This window comes from Ambystoma mexicanum, chromosome 5q (genome assembly GCF_040938575.1).
Source record: "Ambystoma mexicanum isolate Mex_15411 chromosome 5q, UKY_AmexF1_1, whole genome shotgun sequence".
Lineage (NCBI taxonomy): Eukaryota > Metazoa > Chordata > Amphibia > Caudata > Ambystomatidae > Ambystoma > Ambystoma mexicanum.
Genome location: NC_090933.1, coordinates 725742976 through 725763410, shown reverse-complemented (window position 1 = coordinate 725763410; position 20435 = coordinate 725742976). Strand labels below are relative to the sequence as shown.

Sequence of the window (20435 nt, the reverse complement as noted above, 5' to 3'; positions counted from 1 at the left end):
GCATTGTTCCCATACCGCACTGAGTGTATGAGAGACGGTATGCACCCAGACAGCCATACAGGATGTGAAGGATCCTATTACGGATTCCTCCCGTCCCGTGCACACTATCAAGGGACCACCAGAGAGGTGGTAAAGAGTAGTAATATAGTACTTGCCAAGTATTCAATAAAGTATAATAATCAAGTGTTTCATAAGCCATTGAAAGCATTACATGGTACACATAATTTGTAAAAGCACTGTTTTTAATTGGATGCCATCTACAATGTAGAGATGAACAAAAAACACATGTTACAGTAGTGATGGCTTTATGCATTTCAAGGGGTAACCCTCTTGATCAGAAGCCTAAACTGAATTTGCTGGTAGTTGAAAATCATTGGGAACAAAGTGGAAGCAAAAAGAAAGAGAAAGAAATACTTTCCATTAGACAAACCACCATGATACATGTCGGAAATCGAGATTCAACAATGCATGTTCCAACATGGGTATATACTTCCCCAAGTTAAACAAAATCTTTATTGTAAGCATTTATTCAAGTGTGTGGTTAATGTAGCCAAAAAATGACAAATTAACAAGCAGTACAGTAAGGAAATGAAGAAATAAGTCTCGTTCATATGTATATGGCAACGTAGTCTGTTAACCCCGACACCATTTTCAAGCAAGCACATACGCAACACACTCACCCGTGTGTGCGCGTTAGTAGCGGAAGAGGCCCAAAGGAAGTGCCGGTATTCCAAATAAGACTTGACAGTCCAAGGCTTCATGCGGTTATAAACCTAAACTGTAAAAGGGTGACATAAAATGAGGGCGCTGTAAATTAAAGAAACTGTTCATTCAGAAGTCAAGAGGCATAATCAGAACATATACTAGGACGATGCACACCCAAGAACTAGTGCAGGAATAGCATGATGTGCCTTCTGGTGTCCCAGTATGTGGCGTAAATTAAGCAAGAGGCTCGAACAGAAATACCAGTACTTCTTCACGATCAATGTACCTAATAAGAAGAGAATCGTATGGAGTACTTAGAAAGAAGCGTGCTAAGACATTTGGTTGCACTATATCTACAATTAAGAGACAAAAGATTAAGAAGCATATTACTAAGTACTGTACCTTGTGTGATCTCATGGAGGACCACCGTATGGAGGTTGAACAAGTTGCAGGAAATGGCTTGGCTGCACGAATCTCAGGGGGGGGGGGGGGGAAACTCAGTTGTCAAGGACGTGCTCCACTGCAGGCTAGGAAGTGAACACGTAGCGTCGGGCCCGTTAAGCGGGACTTAAGTCAACCTACAAATGAACGCATACATATGTTCAAACTTAACTGTACATAAGCATATAGAAAGAGTATATAGCCGCATATGGAGAGGTAAAAAAAAATTGAAGAGTCACTCAAGTTAGTATAGCTGATGGAAGGATGCCGAGTCCGGACAGAAAAGCTGCTGCTCAAGCGTCCATGGCCACTGTAGCTAGGGGGAACTGTTCTGCCACGTCCGTCTACCCAAATGGAGGTAGGAGTTTCAAAATCAAAAACGGACTAAAGAGAAAGGCTGAAAAAGCTGGCGGCCATCTTAGAGAGTTAGGCGGCAGGGGCTGTGTCGCCTTGTATTCAATGTTAAGTATACAGATGTTCCAGGATATGCACATATGCACAGCCTGACAGAATGGTTGGCAATAATGCATATTTTCTAACCATCTCTGATACTGATATACCATGGACGTATACCTGACAATATAAATCTCAATGTTAACTTCCTGTGGCGATTCAGGTTAGGGCCGGAATAAAACTATACATTTTGCCATATACATACAGGTGTGAACATCACACAGTATCTAATAAAGATATGAATTTTGAAGTTGAAAAATTGACAAATGTCCCAATATTTAAATAGACCATGAAGAAAGCATCTTTATAAGATGTAAATGGCCTTTGTGGAATGTAACTTGTACCATTCCACACTATCATAGAGGGATATATGAATCCGAACAGTGAGTAGTAACTCAAAAATAAACAGTAAGCAAATAGATGATACATCCAGATCCACAATGTACAGTAACATTCAGTTTAGAAGGTCTGCCTATTTACAGCTTACTTTATGGATACAGAAGAATACCATACCATTGTTAATGCATATAGTATACAAATGTGAGTCTCAATAGTGTCCAGTCCGTCTATATACATTTTCCAATCTGCAGTGAAATATGATCATATGACCCATTTTGACAAGGGTTTCAGAAGAGAAACAGCAAATGCATTCGGGGGAAATTGTATTCAAAAGAAAGGCAATAGCAGTGATGAAAACTGGATCATAGGACCATACTTCACTACAGATTGGAGAATGTATATAGATGGGCCATTATTGAGACTGAATGCATATAGTATACACATTTAACTATGGTATTCCTCTGTATCCATAAAGTAAGCTGTAAATAGGCAGACCTAAACTGAATGTTACTGTACATTGTGGATCTGGATCTATCATCTATTTGCGTACTGTTCATTTTTGAGTTACTAGTCACTGTTCGGATTCATATATCCCTCTATGATAGTGTGGAATGGTACAAGTTACATTACGCAAAGGCCATTTACATCTTATATAGATGCTTTCATCATGGTCTATCTAAATATCTGGACATTGTCCATTTTTCAACTTCGAAATACATATCTTTATTAGATACTGTGTGATGTTCACACCTATATGTATATGGCAAAATGTATAGATTTTGAACATTCCGCCCATAACACGAATCACAACGGGAAGTTAACGTTGAGATTTATATTGTCAGGTATAGTTCCATGGTATATGAGTATCAGAGATGGTTAGAAAATATGCACTATTGCCAGGCATTCTGTCAGGCTGTGCATAGATGCATATCTATGTACATCTGTATACAAGACGACACAGCCTCTGCCACCTAACTCTCTAGGATGGCCGTCTGCTTTTTCAGCCTCTCTCTTTAGCCAGTTTTTGATTTTGAAACTCCTACCTCCATTTGGGTAGACAGACGTGGCAGAACAGTTGCCCTAGCTACAGTGGCCACGGACGCTTGATCAGCGGCTTTTCTGTCCGGACTCCATTTGGAATCCTTCCATCAGGTATGCTAACTTGAGTGACTCTTCAATTTTTTAACCGCTCCATATGCAGCTATATACTCTTTCTATATGCATGTTATGTATGTGTTCATTTGTAGGTTGACTTAAGTCCCACTTAACGGGCCCGTCGCTACGCGTTCACTTCCTAGCCTGCAGTGGAGCGCGTCCTTGACAACTGGGTGTTTTTTTCACAGGATTCGTGCAGCCAAGCCATTTCCTGCAACTTGCTTCAACCTCCGTACGGTGGTCCTCCTTGAGATCACACAAGGTACAATACTTAGTAAAATGCTTCATAATCTTGGTCTCTTCATTGTAGATATAGCACAACCAAATGTCTCAGCACGCTTCTTTCTAAGGACTCCATACGATTCTCTCCTTATTGGGTACATTGATCATGAAGAAGTACAGGTATTTCTGTTCGAGCCTCTTGCTCCATTTACACTACATACTGGGACATCAGAAGGCACATCATGCTATTCCTGCACTAGATCTAGGGTGTGCATAACCCTAGTACAATATATTCCGATTATGCCTCTTGACTTCTGAATGAACAGTTTCTTTAATTTACAGCGCCCTCATCTTATGTCATCCATTTACAGTTTAGGTTTATAACCGCATGAAGCCTTGGACTGTCCACTCCTATTTGGAATACCGGCACTTCCTTTGGGCCTCTTCTGCTACTAACGCGCACTTAACAAGCACAGACAGGTGTGTGTGTTGTCACGTATGTGCTCGCTTGAAACTGGTGTCAGGGTTAACGGACGTTATACATATGAACGAGACTCATTTCCTTACTGTACTGCTTCTTAATTGGTAATTTTTTGGCTACATTAGCCTCACACTCCGCCAAACTGGGGTTTATCATTAGAAAACAATATAGCTATGTTGATCGGGTATAAATCCTCTACTTGAATAAATGCTTACAATAGAGATTGTTTAACTTGGAAGTATATACCCATGTTAGAACATGCATTGTTTATTCTCTTGATTTCCAACATGTATCATGGTGGTTTGTCTAATTGAAAGTACTTCTTTCTCTCTCTTTTGCTTCCGCTTTGTTCCCAATGATTTTCAACTACCAGCAAATTCAGTTTAGGCTTCGATCAAGAGGGTTACCCCTTGAAACGCATAAAAACAGTCAATACTGTCTATAAAAAAATGTGTGTTTTATTTATCTCTACATTGGTTGCTATCTACAATTAAACAACTGTGCTTTTACACATTTTGTGTACATGTAATGCTTTCAATGACTTATGTAACACTTGATTGATTACACTTTATTGAATACTCCAGAATTACTATATCATCACTCTTTACCACCTCTCTGGTGATCCCTTGAAAGTGTGCATGGGACGGGAGGAATCCGAAATAGGATCCTTTTCTCTCTCTTCCTGTGTATATTGGGCTTTTGTGCCAAGGCCTTATTTCGTCCCGTGCAACTCGACTCTTAAAACCAGCTTGTCTGGATCTTTATAGAACTTATTTACCTAATACAAGGTGTGCACCTAGTTTCCCCGCCCCCCCCTTTTCTTTGCAACCATACAGAATGTACCCGCACACTGAAAGTATGGAAGGATGTTGCATGGAAGGATGTCGCCTGCCAAGATGTCAGAATGCATTAAAGAATATTATGGTTGGACGTTAAAGTGAGAACCAACGAGGACAAAGGGATATAATAAAGAAGATCTATGAATCTATGCTAAAAGGATATGAAAACACTTAGAAGTAACGTAACAAGCACTAAGAGTAACGTGTACCTGAAGCTAAAGTAATCAATTATCTAAAGAAGAAGTAACTTACTGACCAATGACTCTAAATACACTGTGCTGCCAGCGCTCTCCACAGCCAGCCTTTGTTCTTGTGTCTGTCCTCCTCCTCCTCCTCCTCCTCCTCCTCCCGGACACCGGGCTTCTCACCTTCCAGCATCCTGGTCTCCCACTGCTGTTCTCTTCTGTGAGCCTCTGCCACGCTCTTGGTTCCTCCAGGGAGGATCTGACACTCGTGAGTCCGTTAGTTTTTATGTTGGTATCCAGTAGGGTCTGTAGTTGGAGACTAAACCGTTCATGCAGGTTTATCAGAGTGATCCTGTGGATTTGCACCACTTCCTCGCCACAGCTTCATGGTTTGGATCTTTATGAAAGCTACCTCTATTCTTCCTTGTCTCAGACCTTTCTACTTCTTGGGTTTTACAGAAGTACATGGGACATAAGGGTATGGATGGAGTGGGGGTGAAGGAGAGGTGTAGGTATTAGGCAGACACTGCATTCTCCCACAATAGTCACCCCTGGTCACACAGGTGCCTTCCCCACCATGATATCACATGTCATTTATAGCAAGCCTGTACACAAGTGTTGCTAGGCGTGACAAGGGAGGGAAGACAAAAGAAGCAATCTTAATAGGCCTTGTGTCATTCAGATTGTGCAAGTGCAACGACGCAGCTCTGGGTAAGTGTAAGGGGGGGGGTGGGGACTGTGGGTAACAGTCCCTTAGTGCACAGTATGCCAGAGGCAGTGCAGGGGAGACTCGATCATGAGGAACCTGGAAACCAGTGGAATTTGAGGGTAGCCAAGGAACCAGTCGGCGCAAAAGACAGGTCAGCAGGGGAGAGAGAGAAAGCACAGGAGAAAAGTAAGGTCTTGAGCTGCTACCAGAATTTCAGGTGGTCCAGCTGAAGTTTGAGAGGGGCAGGCTGCCATTCCAGAGGGAGGCATGTGCGGGAGAGAGAGATCTTCACCCACCCGCCCCCCCCCCTCTCCCCCCACTCTCTGCCTGGAGAAGCATCTGACCCTCAGAGTTGAAGGTAGCTGAGCGAAGAGCTGGTAAAGGACAGTATTTTGGAAGAGACAGTAGGCATCGGTCCCAGAAAGCCTTGTGGACGATGCAAAGGGTCTTGAATTTGACCCTTGCAGCCAGTGGAGAGATTTCAGGGCTTGCGCGATACAGTCCCTGCCCCCCGGGCTGGAGGCCAAGTACAAGTCTTGCAGTCCTGTTCGATTCGTTACAGAGAGCGGAGAGTAGAGGAAGGCAGATTGAGGAAGGCTGTTGAAGTAGTCCAACCTAGAAAGAACCAGGGCAGAGACAGTGAGCTTCTGGGGGAAAATGAAGAATACCTCCAAGGAGGTGCAGCTGGTAGTGGGCCTTCTTGGCAAGGTCCATGATGTGAGGAGAGAAAGAGTGGAGTCGAAGGGGACACCAAGGGTTTAGGCTCACAGGAAGGCAAAGGAAAAGGGCCCAAGAAGGGCAGCCAGAGAGGACAAACGGGAGCAGGGGTCCCAATGAGAAGGAACTCTTACTGACATGAAGGCAGAGCTATTTGGAGGTGCACTAGTCCTGGAATCGCAGATAGACATTTAGGAAAGAACAAGAGAAGAGGAGGCTGAGGGGGGAGGAGGGAGCCTGAAAGAGCAGAGTTTCATCAGTAGAACACTGAAAGTTAGAGTTGACGGTAGAGATCAGGTGGGTCAAGTAGACATTGAAGAGCCTGGGTGAGAGCGGAGCACTGGGGCACAGAACTTGTGGAAAGAGGTGGTGGAGAGAAATGTACCCAAGTTGGACCTGGGAGGGTTAGTCCAGGAGCAATGAGGTTAACCAATCCAAGGTCTGATCCGTGATGCCCAGGTTCTCACAGAGTAGTTTGATTCGGATGGCAGGATTGATTTTGGCAGAGGATAGGTCAAGGAGGGTGAGGACAAAGGAAGGCTAGAGTCAAGATTAGGGAGCAGATCTTCACAGCTGTTCAGGAGAGCAGTTTGAGACTCTGGCTGATCTGAAGCCAGACTGATGGAGACAACCAACAGGTTCAGTGTGGAGTGTAAGCTGGGAGATGGCCAGCTTTTCCAAGAGTTTGCCCAGGAAAGGAATGATCGAGATTCGGCAATAGTTTTCCAGACAGGTAGGATTGGCAGAAGGCTTTAAGGAGGAGGGGCACAAAGGAGTACTTGAGGAGGGGGGGAGGAGGGACACATAGGTGATTGCAGAAATCGGCCAAGGCTGGCGCGAGGGTGACAAGGCAGTCCAGGATGGTTTTAGAAGAGCAGGGAGGCACCTGTTTGGACGACACTTCATAGATCAGACTGGTCTAGAATCATTATGTGTTGGAGAGGCAGCCAGAGGGGGGGCCGGGATAGGCAGATGAGAGGGCAGGCTTGTCCCGAGTTAGTGGTTAAGTGAGAAGCCAGAGCCATACAGAGGGCCTGGGAGGGAACAGAGGTGGAGACTGCAGAAGGATTGGCCAGCTCCTTGCAGATTTTATAGAGTTCAGCCATGTTGTTGAGGCCGGAGAGAGGTGGGCTTGGAAGTGGACTCTATTCTTGGACAGAGACATTCTATATTGCCTTTGGAGCAGGCAGCAGGACAGTTCGTCAGAGGATGCGCCCAAATCCCTCCACTTCTTCTCAGCTCCCCTGCACTTGTGTTTCAGGTCAGCATGGTTGAGTCAAACTGAGTTGCACTGGAATTGGGCTTCAGACAGATTCTTATGACTGGGGAAAGGGCATCCAGAGTGTTGGAGAGGTAAAGATTAAGGTTAGAGAGGGTTGTGTCAGAAGCACGCTTAGGTGGAGCTGAGATCGCAGAAGCAAAGGCATCAACTAACACACGCTTCATGGGGCGAATGACCGAGAAGGTAGGTTGTAGTGCTGGTGTAGGCTTAGCCTGAGGGACAGAATTTCTGGTGAGAGAAGAAAGTGGTCAGTCTAAGAGAGGAGTGGTGAGAGGGTTAGAGACAGGAATGTCTGAAGAGATGAGAACATCCAGGGTGTGACCAGCAGAGTATGTCGGACCAGAGGGTAGAATGGAAAGAGTCACAGATTTTGTGGAAGTGCCCCGAGGAGGGATTAGAAGCATACAGGTGGATGTTGATGTCACTGAGGAGGAGCGGATGAGATGTAGAGCCGAGGAAAGACCAGTCCACTGAGAGGATGAGGGCAACCTAGCCAGGTGGCCTGTAGATGGTGGCCACAGTCAGAGAGAGGCCAGGAGAGCTAGAGACCCTGCCATCCAGGCATTCAAAGGAGTAGGCCTGTTTAGGAAGGACAGAAGCAGGGACCCATTCTGGAAAGATCAGGAGTGCTCCGGGTCGGTTGGTTCTGGGTTCGCAGAGGATCATGTATCATCAGGGAGGAGTGTGTCAAAACTCATGACAGAGCTGGCCTTGAACCATGTCTCAGTGAGAGCAAGGACATCCAGGTCAAGTTCCTCAAGGAGATGCCAGATGTCAGGAGTGTTCGATAGAGCAAGAGTTGAAAGTAGCAACGTGGAGCAGGTTGCCACATCTGAAAATCTTCATGGGTGGGGTACAGGCTTGAGCTACTCCCAGCAGAGGGCCCCCGCCCAACCTCCTAAACCCCCCCCCCCCCCCACCCCAAGAGTGGGCAGAGGAAGTGGCATAGTAGCCAGAGAGGAGGAAGGTGCCAAATAGGGGGCAGAGGAGCCTGAGGGGTGCTAGGAGAAGGCAGGAACGGAGGAGATGCCCATCAAGAATGAGGAAAATGGGCAGAGGGACCTGGACCAAGACTAACTCCCTCAAAATCAACCCAGGCAAAACTGAAATGATTGTCACAAAAAAAAAAAAAAAAAAAAGAAAACCAATTCATCCCTTGGCCAAGGGAACTCTGGACAACCCCAGCACCCTCACAGATTGTAAAAAACCTGGGGGTTCTGATGGACAGTAATCTCACGCTAGAGCCACAAGTAAACGCTCTCCTCAAGAAATGCTTCTTCCTCCTGCGAGCAGCAAAGAGAATCTTACAGTTTCCATTGTTCACCAACAAAACAATCACCATCATCGCCCTTGTCATGTCCAAAGTAGACTACGCCAATAGCCTATACCTAGGCATGCCTGAACGACTCCTAAAAAAACTACAACGCATTCAAAACGCGGCAGCCAGACTACTTCTTAAACTACCCCGAAGAGAACACACCAGCGCTGAAAACACATTGGCTACCAATAAAACAATGAATAAAATTCTAAACAATGTGCATTACACACAGCAGTACACAACGAAGGCGCCGAGTTCCTAAGATACAAATTGCACCTACATCAACTAACAAGAACGCTCAGATCAAGCATGGACATCCGCCTGAAACCGAAGCCATACAACAAAAGAAAACTAGGAGGATCCTCCTCTCACCTAGCCCGAAAACCTGGAATGACCTTCTAAAGTACATACGTAACACAAGAAACCACCTATTATTCAGGAAATTACTCAAAACATGGCTCTTCACGTCATAACTACAAAGACTGGCCACAGGGGCACCGAGATAACTAAAAATAACAATGAGCGTAGAGCAACCGCGATACACACTGATCAATCAATGGGAAAAGCCGAGGTAAATATACCACGACATACCAAAGGACCAAACGGGAGACAGTTGCAATACGACCAAAGATAGCAAACTAAGACAAAGACTACAACAAATCATCAAGAGGACCATGACCTTCAAATATTACCTTCCCCAACAGCCCTAATGACAAAACATGGCGAGGGAAAGTAAGCACTGCACCATGGACCCCAATGCAATGGGTGAGAACAGAATGTTTCATCACTACACAATGCCCCACCAAACAAACTACAACTAAACAGTCCCGAGGAGGTTTACCCCACGGAAACTAAAGAACTAGTCAGGACAGAAGGATACGAATGTCTGAATACACAAGCTCACCAAGACGGATCCACTAGGACAACACATCAACACAACCCCGACCCTGAACCATTCAAAGCCTCAACCGACCAAGGTCACACTAGATCACCTGAGAATAGATATCACCCACCCAGTCCCACACCTGAAGATCAGGTTCAGATGCACCCACCAATCCAAACCACACTCAATAGGATACAGTTGGATCAGTGCAACTCCACCAAAGCGAGTCGGCCCACGAGGAACCAGCAACATCCCAACCAACATGTATACAACTCTAACGGAACCATAAGTACCTAAATCAGGATACTGATCCCACTAACCCAACCCTCAATCTTCTGCATACTTAAACCCACACAACCATCTCTCTCCCAGCAATCCGCACGCACTTTACCACATGGCACCAACAACACAAACTTCACCAACAGCACGCGAGGCCTTCGCCCGATCCGATACTAGCACTAAAGCACAGCACTCAGTGTATACCGAGCTGAAGCTACCAACAGCACACCACTTCTCCCACTCTCCTTCTCCCCTATTCCAGACTAACCCTACCCACCCTTCCTGTTTACAGATCCACCAGCGCACCTGGGGACCAATTCCGTTAGTGACGGTGCGCTATACAAGTACCGCTAACATAACATTAATGATGATCTTGGAGGAGTGCAAGGTGGCCAAGAGAGCCTCCCACCGAGTACCACCATTAATGGGAGAGGAAGAGTTGGGGGGAGGGGGGCAAGATAATATGAGGGGTCCATAGGACTGGTGAGGGACCAACAAAGAGGTGGTCAGTGAGAGAGTCTGGAGGAAGCACCGACGCAGGCATCTGTGATAGGGAGGCCTGGGTTGGAGATCATGATGTACCTCTTGAACCTCTTCCTTCCAGACTTAGTGAGAGGGATAGGAGATAAAGTAACAGAGAAGATGGGAGAGACGGAGAGCACCATAGGGGATTCAGCGTAAAACTGGCTCAATGGACAAGCAATTGTTCGAAGGGGAGCCAGAAAGTCGCATGGTCAGGATCCCTCTGCGTTGATGGCGCCAAGCTAAGCTTCAGAAGATTCGCGCTTGGCTAAGGGTTGTGCCCTGCCAGCTCTGGAAAATTCTGGTGCAGAACGGCAGGTCCTGGTCCACAGCAAGCATCACACCCCCCCCCCCCCCCAAAGGTGCCCTGGAAGGGGGTAGAGCTCTCCTCTGCCTTGGACTGCACCTTCAACTCAGGGAATTGGTGCTTTGGGAAGTGCAACACTCCCAAAATAGGTCCAATAAATCGTTCTCAGGTGTTGTTCAAGAATGAAGCAAAAGTGGAGGGAGGCCCCTTCTTGGTAAAAGTCCACAGGTGATTGGAAGTGGACTTTACCTTTGGACATCACACCCACACACCTTGCTCCAGGGCAATTGGAGGGGGACAGGAAGGAGAGAGAAACGGGATGGTGGAAGTCTTCCTCCACTGTACAGAGCCATCCCAACTACTCTAAACCCATTCCCAAACGTTCTCACTAGGATCAAAGTCCTTTACAATGCAGCACCATGGGCAAGGCTAATCCCTTTGGATGTGCTCTTTTAATGCCTGGGCAGAGGGCGTTACCTACCCTCACAAAGATCAAAGAAAAGGCTTTTCCATTCAGGTATTTGGCAGGCTCAGCCTGTCAGGCCCAAATGCACATCTTCCATAACTTCAGCTGTTTCAGGGGAGCCGATACAAATGAAATGTGGGGGCAATTAACATAAGTCCCATGTACTATGCCATAACCCAGGCATAGCTTTATTTTACAGTTTACCCTGCCACCCTTCATGGGTTACTTATTATCATCATAGTTTTAGTACAGGGGTGCATATCTTAATTGCAGCCCTAGTGCTGCAGAGTCCTAGCGGTCAAGTGGCCAGCTGGGACCTTTGAATCTGCTCTGTGCCAATGGTAGAGAAGGCCCTGCAAATCAGGATACTGGTGCAACAGAGATACATTATGCTTTTGGTACGAGCTTCTGAAAGGAGACATCTTGTGAGCAGATTACCTTTACAGAGATGGAATTAACCACATAATGCAGCCAATATATATTTCTTTTTTTTTTTAAAAACAGAAAGCCAGGGATTTCACGCCCTTGCCAGATGGCAATTGTCACATGCAGATCAGACGTCGCCTATATTCAAACCCTCCCATTACTTCAATCAAAGCTCAGGTTCCAGCAGCATGCTCCGGAGCCCAGTGCTGTTGGGCCACCTAACAACAAATGGGCATTTGAGGAAAGATGAACTAGAGTCCATGGACATGCTGTGGTGCTTGACTTGGGCTGCATCTGATATTTGGTGACATGATCAGCCTGCATGCGAGTTGCCCTGTGTGACAAAGCTTAATTTTGCATGGCAGACTAAACAACCAATGTTCAAGGTCAAGGTCAATTCATCTCAAACCAAATCTAAAAACATATGACTTTCAATGCATGGCACAAGCTCGTTTCACAACAAAGCAATATTACAGCAGATTATGTGCGTTTGCTAAGAGGATGATACATTTTTATTAGAGGAAAAGTGGAGGATGGTCAAAAGCACTCCAAACTATAATGTGCAAAAGGGGAATAACACACCTTATCCTGCATCCACGGAACATACCAGTGTCCACCAAGTAAGGACACACCAGAGTAGTCTTAACACCATCTTTTTCAGCAGCCTTTAATTCATGACTTAGGGATTCGTGGAAGCCCACAACACCAAATTTGCTGGCACAGTAATCCTACAAAGGAGACAAAATGGTACCATAATTCATTATTGAAAATAAGCACACAAGTTCTCGAACATGCTCCACTGTGAAAAGCCTCAATCCCTTCCTTCAACAGTTTGGCGCATACCCTGCAGAGTTCACAATTCTCCTCTATTGAGGTTTTGCGTTTGAAGAAAACTACATTGTGTGTCACAAACGTGTTCTGATAATCTTTCAAGCAGAAAGCAACAGATGGATGCAGACGATTAAAGCAATCAACGCAGCACCTTCTGGGGTTTGTAGATAAGGTAAGGCAATTATCAAGCTTAAGCGCTCCTCCGGCCCACACTTCATCCAATGTCACGTGAAGGATGGCATGCAAAGGATGTTTTCACAAAAATAAGGCAGCACTAGATTTAAAGCTGGAATATTGCGAATAACTTACATTTTCTTGCAATTCACAGTTCATAAACTGAGCCTATTTTGCAATGTTATCACAAAAACAGACCAAAAAAACAAGACAACAGGTTCTATGCTTTGCCAAGACTTCAGACACACCTACGTTACATCAATACAAGCAATTTTAATATGCAACCCTTAAAACCAAAATGAACGGTAACTGCCAGATAAAGGCGAATCAGGGATTCCTCTCTGAAGAAGGTGCCACCGAAACAGGTAAGCAGAAATCCTACAAAATTTAAACTAAAGACTCAGACCAGTGTTTGCACCAGCCATGTGTGGGAAGGCGGGTGCTGGGGGTAGGAAGAGGTGGCAATACCTAGTCAAAGCACAGACATGCAAGGTGTCACAAATTGAAGAACCATTGTACATGAAGATGGCCAACCCCTTCGCCCCACCACCAAAAAATCTCCCACTCAATAATGCCAGCAATCACACCTGGTGAAGTACAACCTTTGCCCTTTCCTCCTCCAAGGGAGAAGAAAAATTACAAGGAGGAAGGAGTCAGCTAAAACGGAATAGACCTCAAAAGAAAAAAGGGATGCAAAGAGGAGCAAGTAAACAAGAGGGAGAGTTCTGAGCACAGAAAGAAGAACAATTATGAGCATTAAAAACAACTGATGTTTTCCAATTTTAATATCTTTTTCTGGTGGACATCAGATTCCATGCACATGCATTTTTTGGAAACTGCAAGATAATGTCAAAGAATTAAGTACTGAACAATTACCCCAAAACCACCACCATTTAGCCTAAACCCTGGTCTCTCCTTGCACCAACCCAGCGGGCTGCTCTGCAATCTCAGCATTGCGCACCATTCGCTACCATCTGCATACTGTGTTACCACATAGGTCCTATGTTAAAACAGGGGGTAGAACATTTCTGCACTGGCGGAAAACATTGTAGACAAGGGTGTTTACAGATCCACTGTAAGAGGCCAAGGTGTCTGGGGTTTGTGGGATGTGCAGTGAAATGCAATCTGTAACTTCCTTCTATTTTGATGCTCTCATTGGGTATGTCCGCATAGTTGGATGTTCCAAGCTGCTTCGGACAGTAGATAACACCAAGGGTTGTGAGCATTGGAAGCTTATAATACAGACTAGGGTTGGACTATGCAATGTTAGTAGCACCTTTCGAACTGGAAAAATGCAACTAGAACGTGCAAGACATCTGCTCAGCTAACTGCTCAACCACAGCAAGGAGGCGTACCTGCAATTTGCGAGCATGGGACTGGGGAAATACTGGTTTAGTTAAATATTGAGGAATGGTCAAGTTATCGAATGCAAGATATGGGTGCCAGCATGTTAAGGAAAACAATTCAACAGCCTCCCCCTTGAAATCATAGGCAAACGCATATAAGGAGCACTAGAAAATGCAGACCTTACGCGACAATATGAGATACCGTCCTTTAGGACTAGGGCCAGGAGGGTAGCTGCGGGTCAAAGTTGGAAACACAATGCAACAATGCAGTGCAACAGTTTGAATCCCCGGTTGCACGCTTAAAGACTGGTTTCTGGTATTAAGCGCATTATAACTAAGTGTACCCTTTTTAATTTTGTGGAAATCCGACTGCTCCCAGTACAAAAAATAAAACAAAATATACAACAAGGAAGCCTCAGCAATCCAAGATTATACCAATATATTCCAATCTTTTTCACACATACTGCAAATTCCAGATTAAGCAATCAACCGCAGCGACAGGCATTCTTCCAGAAACACCCTCACCCTCGGCATGCTTCAGCAGTTGCACCCAATTAGGCTAAGCAGTTGCGCAACCTACTGTGCGGCATACCCTGAAGACTCCCCATCGCACCTTTAGATTTCCTGCTCCGCATCCCATCCACCTCGCTGTAATGAAGCGGCTACATCATTTCATCAATATTTTGAAGCTGAAGTTACGGAGTTGCCTCAACTCCGAAGGAATCGGGGGTCCATTTTATGCCATGCCCACCACGTGAAGGGTGTCATGCCTTTAAAGATACATGGGTAGATTAGAATGGACTAGGGATACTGGCTTCTCACAAACGCTGTTCTTTACCTGATTGCACAGAAGCTGCGCAAGCCAGCGTGAGGTCTGAAATAACTCTACAAAACAAGATACCAAGAAAAATGAATTTTGCACCTGTTTTTTTCATATCGTGTGCAACTCTGAACCAACAGCTCATGTCCCTCAGCCCCATTAGCACCCCTGCACTAATTTTTATTTTTTATTGTGATGTAACTGCATTTTTTTTTTTTTTTTTACACATACCTCTTTTTAAAAAAAAAAACAGAAACAAAGCTCAGATTTCATTACAGCATTTTCGTCACGTTCATACAACTCACATAATTTAAAAAAAATAGGTAGTGAATTAAAATTAAACAATGACAATCAGAAGTAAAGTAGTCATACAAGCACTTCTCCTATCCATTGAGATAATTGATTTACCAATATTTTTGTGGAATAAAACCTGTATATTGCAGTACTCTTATTACATTTAGAGTCAATTTGGTTTCATGGCCGGCAATCATTCTTTCCCAAAAGGCACTTGATAACAAACAATTGAGTGATCCAACTGAGTTACCCAGATGTTCAACCCTTATGTCCCGGGTGCCTTTGCAGAATCTCAATAAGCGCTCGAGTGTTTGTTTGCTTGGATCCGAACATTCCATACATAAGCTCCCAGTCCCTTCTGTGAGACCCCATTTGGTCAATACTGCGCCCGTCTTGATCAAATTCAGGCGTACTCTCATGAAGTTCTGCCTTCCTTTTACATCTGGGAACTTTGTCAGATACCTCGGAACAAAACCCTGCTTTTTTCCCCATACTTAAAGAAGGATGTAGGGATGGAAGATGACCTCACCGTGTCCATTGTGGTGATCCATTCTCTCGTCAGGGTTTTAACCTTCAGTGGATTTGTAATCAGTGTGGATTTATATAAATCACAATAAATAAGCAGGTCTTCTGCCACCTGCCTAGGTTCTCTCAGGGTTAGTGAGGTGTCTAAGTTCAAGTTTTCCAGAAGATTTTCGAACAATGTGTTAGTCATAGGCACCAGAATAGATCTATATAAGGAAAGTAGTTTCCACTCTACTGCGATCTTGAGAGACTTTAAGCCTAGTTCATGTCCGAGTGTGGCCGTGTGTAGACTTTTGGGCAGACCTAATACCTGCTTCCAGATGTGACTTTCTAGTTTTTGCCAGACTATTGACCAAAAGAGCGGTTTGGCCTCAATTCCATATGATAGTACGGGAATTATTTTTGCCACATAAAAACTTTATTATTGGCATCATAGAGAATTTACCATACAAACTAGAGATCTTCATTTGGGCATCAGTTGTGTACATTTAGCCAATAATTCCCCGTACTGTATCTCAACTGTAGGGGCGCATGCAAAGTGAAGTCAAGATATACAACTTCTTTTACCACAGGGATCGAGCGACCACCTATTGACCAAGAATATTTTACTTCTTTAAGGCCCTTTCGTCCAAAGACTACAACCCGTGATTTTTCCGGGTTTACCACCAGATCATTTGCTTTCATGTACAGATCAAGTGCCTTCAGCAGTCTATGCAGACCAACAGGAGTCCTGTCTAGAAGGACTATGTTGTCTGCGTACATAAGCCATTTTATGGCTAATTAACCCACCTTAGAAATTGCCAGTTCTGAGGACTCTATGACCTGGCCGAAATCTCCCAAGCAGAACTTAAAGAGAAATGGTGCCACCATACAACCTTGTCTGACTCCCCTATTTATACTTATAAACTGACAAATGTCCAGCTGTATTGAATCTTACTCTAGCTGTATTTCCCTCATGAAGGTTTACTAAAATAGTTATCAGAATTTTTGGGGCCCCTTTCTGTTCCATCTTGAGCCAGAGCTTATCCCGATTCACCATGTCAAAGGCGCTCGACAAATGCACCAAAGTCTTCCTACTTTTTAAAAAATCTTTATGGTTTGTTAATGAGGCAAGTATGATACCATTCAAAGATGTTGAGTGACCTCTTCTGAACCCTGTTTGTTGTTTGGGGATTATGTCGTCTTCTCTTGCAGTTTTCCAGTTCTCTTAATACTAGACTTGTGACCAACTTGCTCTCCACGTCCAGCAACGTCGCCGACCTCCAAGAAGGGGGATTTGCTCTGTTATCTATCACTCCCCTGAATAATGTGTACAGGATTTCTGCCCACAGGATCAGATTTCCATTAAGGACTTGGTAAGTTAGACCATTAGGGCCCGCTGATCGGGACGAGGAGGATTTGGTTATTAAATTCAAGACATCTTCTCTATTAAAACTCAAACCCAAATCTACATCACCCCCCTTGAAAATTGGGGCTCCCAGCGGTTTTTGATATTTCTCACCAACATGGGTCAACCAGCACACTTCTGACACATTATTTGTTTGGGCAATATCTTGGTCTGTTTTCAGTGCATTAATAAGTGACCAAATATTTTGCGAGGAATTATTTTGCAAGGCAGGCATGTACAGATTTCTTCTCCATCATTTTGCCACAACTCTTCTCTATGATGCCTAGACCAGCTCGTTAAGTTGTTTTAATTTTTTTTTTTTAATCTCTGTCAAGATCTACTGTGCTTCTTGCAAGTCTTGATTGTCTCTGAGTCGTGCGTTTTTTTGCCCAAATTGCTTCATCAAAGTGATGTTTATGGATTTGTTGAAGGCCCTTCTGAGTATTCTTTGGGCGATCAATTGACCATAGAAAATCATGAAAAGATAGCGGCTTACAGTTTTGGTATAGGACTTCAGGACACTCCCAATTATCGAGCCTGTCCAGACCATCGTTTAGGCGCGCCCCTTCTCTGATATTTAACCAAATGGTTTTTTCTGGGCATTTACAACTACTCGATGATCCCAAACCTCTATTGCATCTCTACAGTCCCAACTTATTTGTATTACCAGTCGCTTGTGGTCACTTGTTCTGCCATCTTCTACTGAGGAGTACGTACAATTCCCAAACCAATTTGTCGATAAAAAGACATAGTCCAATGTTGATTCTATGGCCCCTCTGTCATAAAGTACCAAAGTATTGACTGAAAAGGATACGGTACTCAAAAGGATACAGATGGTAGGGTCTTCCAGATCCCTGTTCACACGATTCGATAGTTGTTAAGTCAAGTTTAGACCTTCCAAATGATACAACTCTCTGACTGATAAAACAGGCAGAGAGATGGATCACTGGAAAGGGCGTGGGTAAGGTATAGGAAGTCAGCCTAGAACAAAATAAAGTATCATAAGAAACTGCCCCAAATTGACTATGATAGAACAGTATTTGACATTAATGCACACACTGACCTTAAGTCTAGGGCAGAAGAATCCAGCAGAAGTCTCTTGAGGAAAATCCAGAAGTAGAACAAACGACAAGGAAGGGAAGATTAGTAAGGGAGACTTATCCCGAACGGAACGAGGCTCACGCTAGATACCGGGTTGATGCACCACAGGATAGCGTCCAAAGTACTGTTCACTGTCACCTTCCAATAATCCTTGAAAAGCTTCCTTCCCACGTAGAGAAAAGTATAGAAATGAATCAATCCCCCTGTTAATATCACAGGTGCAGGAGTTGGAAACAGCGCCCTTTTTATGGTATAAACCAAGAACACGCAGTTCTGAACAGCCGCGAAGAAAATAGCATGCGCTTGTGGATATGCACGCGAACAGGATTCATGCAGCCCAGGCCAGCCGCGCTTGAAGACAACGTGCGCGTGTGGATTTACACGCGAACAGGATTCATGCAGTCCAGGCCAGCCGCGCTTGAAGATGGCGTGCGCTTGTGGATTTGCACGCGAACAGGATTCACGCAGCCCAGGCCAGCCGCGTTTGAAGACAATGTGCGCGTGTGGATTTACACGCGAACAGGATTCACGCAGTCCAGGCCAGCCGCGCTTGAAGATAGCGTGCGCTTGTGGATTTGCACGCAAACAGGATTCACGCAGCCCAGGACAGCCGCGTTTGAATACAACGTGCGCGTGTGGAAGTACACGCGAACAAACAGCTCCAGGAATCAGCGTGTGGCGGAAAACACGCTATAGAAGGCCCAAGAAGCAGCTGAGGAAACCTGCAAGGACGCAGATCGGAGGTTCAGCTACACAACGCCAAATGATTCGATCAGAAGCAGCGAGTGAAGTTTCCACGCTGCTTATATACGTAATGCCGTACACGTGACGAAGCAGAATACACGTGAAGTTAGCGAAGTGAAAAGTGCAAACGTCGTTTTCCCGGCAACGTATCGAACAACCGCCATTTGGAATAGAACGGTCTAGCTGTTCTATGAGCGTAAGAGGTAGAACCACGTCCAGCATGCATGACAGTGCCATCCCCCAAAGGGGCAACCTCTCCCCTTCTCGTGTGGAAACGCTTCAATAAAGCAGGAGCATGTATATTGGAAAGAGGTTCCCAGGACCTATCTTCGGGACCATAGCCCTTCCAATCCACCAGATAAAACGGCCTACCAGAACGTAGTCTCATATCCAGTATGTCCTGTACCTCGTATTCATCTGAACTCCTCACAGAAATAGCAACAGGCCGTACAGGCAATCTGGTAGCTTCAGAACACGGCTTAATGAGTGACACGTGGAATACGGGATGCACTCGCCATCGTTGTGGTAAAGCCAGACGGACAGCAGCCGGATTAATTACTTGGAGTACTGCATACGGACCACTGTATTTAGGCAATAATTTCTTTTTGCCTGGTATCCTCAAGTTCTTAGTGGACAACCATACTTTCATACCAGCCTTGTAGACAGGTGCGGGTACTCTATGAGCATCGGCATAGAACTTGTCGCGTCTTTTAGCTTGCTCCAATTGCTGCTTCACTTTCCTCTGTAGATTCTTCAGATCACGAAAAGTATGGCCTGCAGCAGGAGTATCCAAAGACAAGCTGGAATACAAAAGGTATTGATCGGGGGTGTTGTCCATAAAGAGCATAGAATGGTGAAGTGCCTATGGCACTATGATAGGAGTTGTTATAGGCGAATTCTGCTGCCGGCAGGACCTTGAGCCAATCTGATTGAAACTGCAAACACAAACACCGCAGATATTGTTCCATAGTGCTATTGACTCTTTCGGTCTGTCCATCAGTTTGAGGGTGATAAGCACTGGACATTCTGTCATCAATCAGTAATGCTGATGTTAGTGCTCTCCAAAAGCGTGACGCAAACTGCGAGCCCCTGTCCGTAATGATTACGGACGGTAGACCAAAGAAACGGAATATATGTTGAATGAATAGGTCAGCCAGAACAGCAGCGGTTGGTAAACCAATACAGGGAATATAAAGAGCCAATTTAGTGAAGTAATCCACTACAACCCATATGGTATCATACTCCTGGTTTTGTGGGAGTTCTACCACAAAGTCCATAGATATCATGTCACATGGTTTGTTAGGGACAGGTAGGGACTGGAGTAAGCCCACTGGTTTACCAGGAGTGTTTTTGCATTGGATGCATACAGAACAAGTTGATACATGATTTATGACATCTTTTGTCATGGATGGCCACCAGCACCATCTTTTGAGCAGCTCTAGTGTTTTCTTCCGTCCAGGATGGGCTGCGATCAAGGAATCATG

General features: G+C 44.9%; 1 protein-coding gene across 1 annotated transcript in view; it reads right to left on the bottom strand.

The window, feature by feature from the left end:
* RDH10 (retinol dehydrogenase 10) overlaps nt 1-20435 on the bottom strand; it is a 184593-nt gene that overhangs the window by 58594 nt on the left and 105564 nt on the right. Inside the window, exon 4 of the mRNA XM_069621212.1 lies at nt 12312-12457. Coding sequence (XP_069477313.1) covers nt 12312-12457 — 146 coding nt within the window. The remainder of the gene's footprint in view (nt 1-12311; nt 12458-20435) is intronic.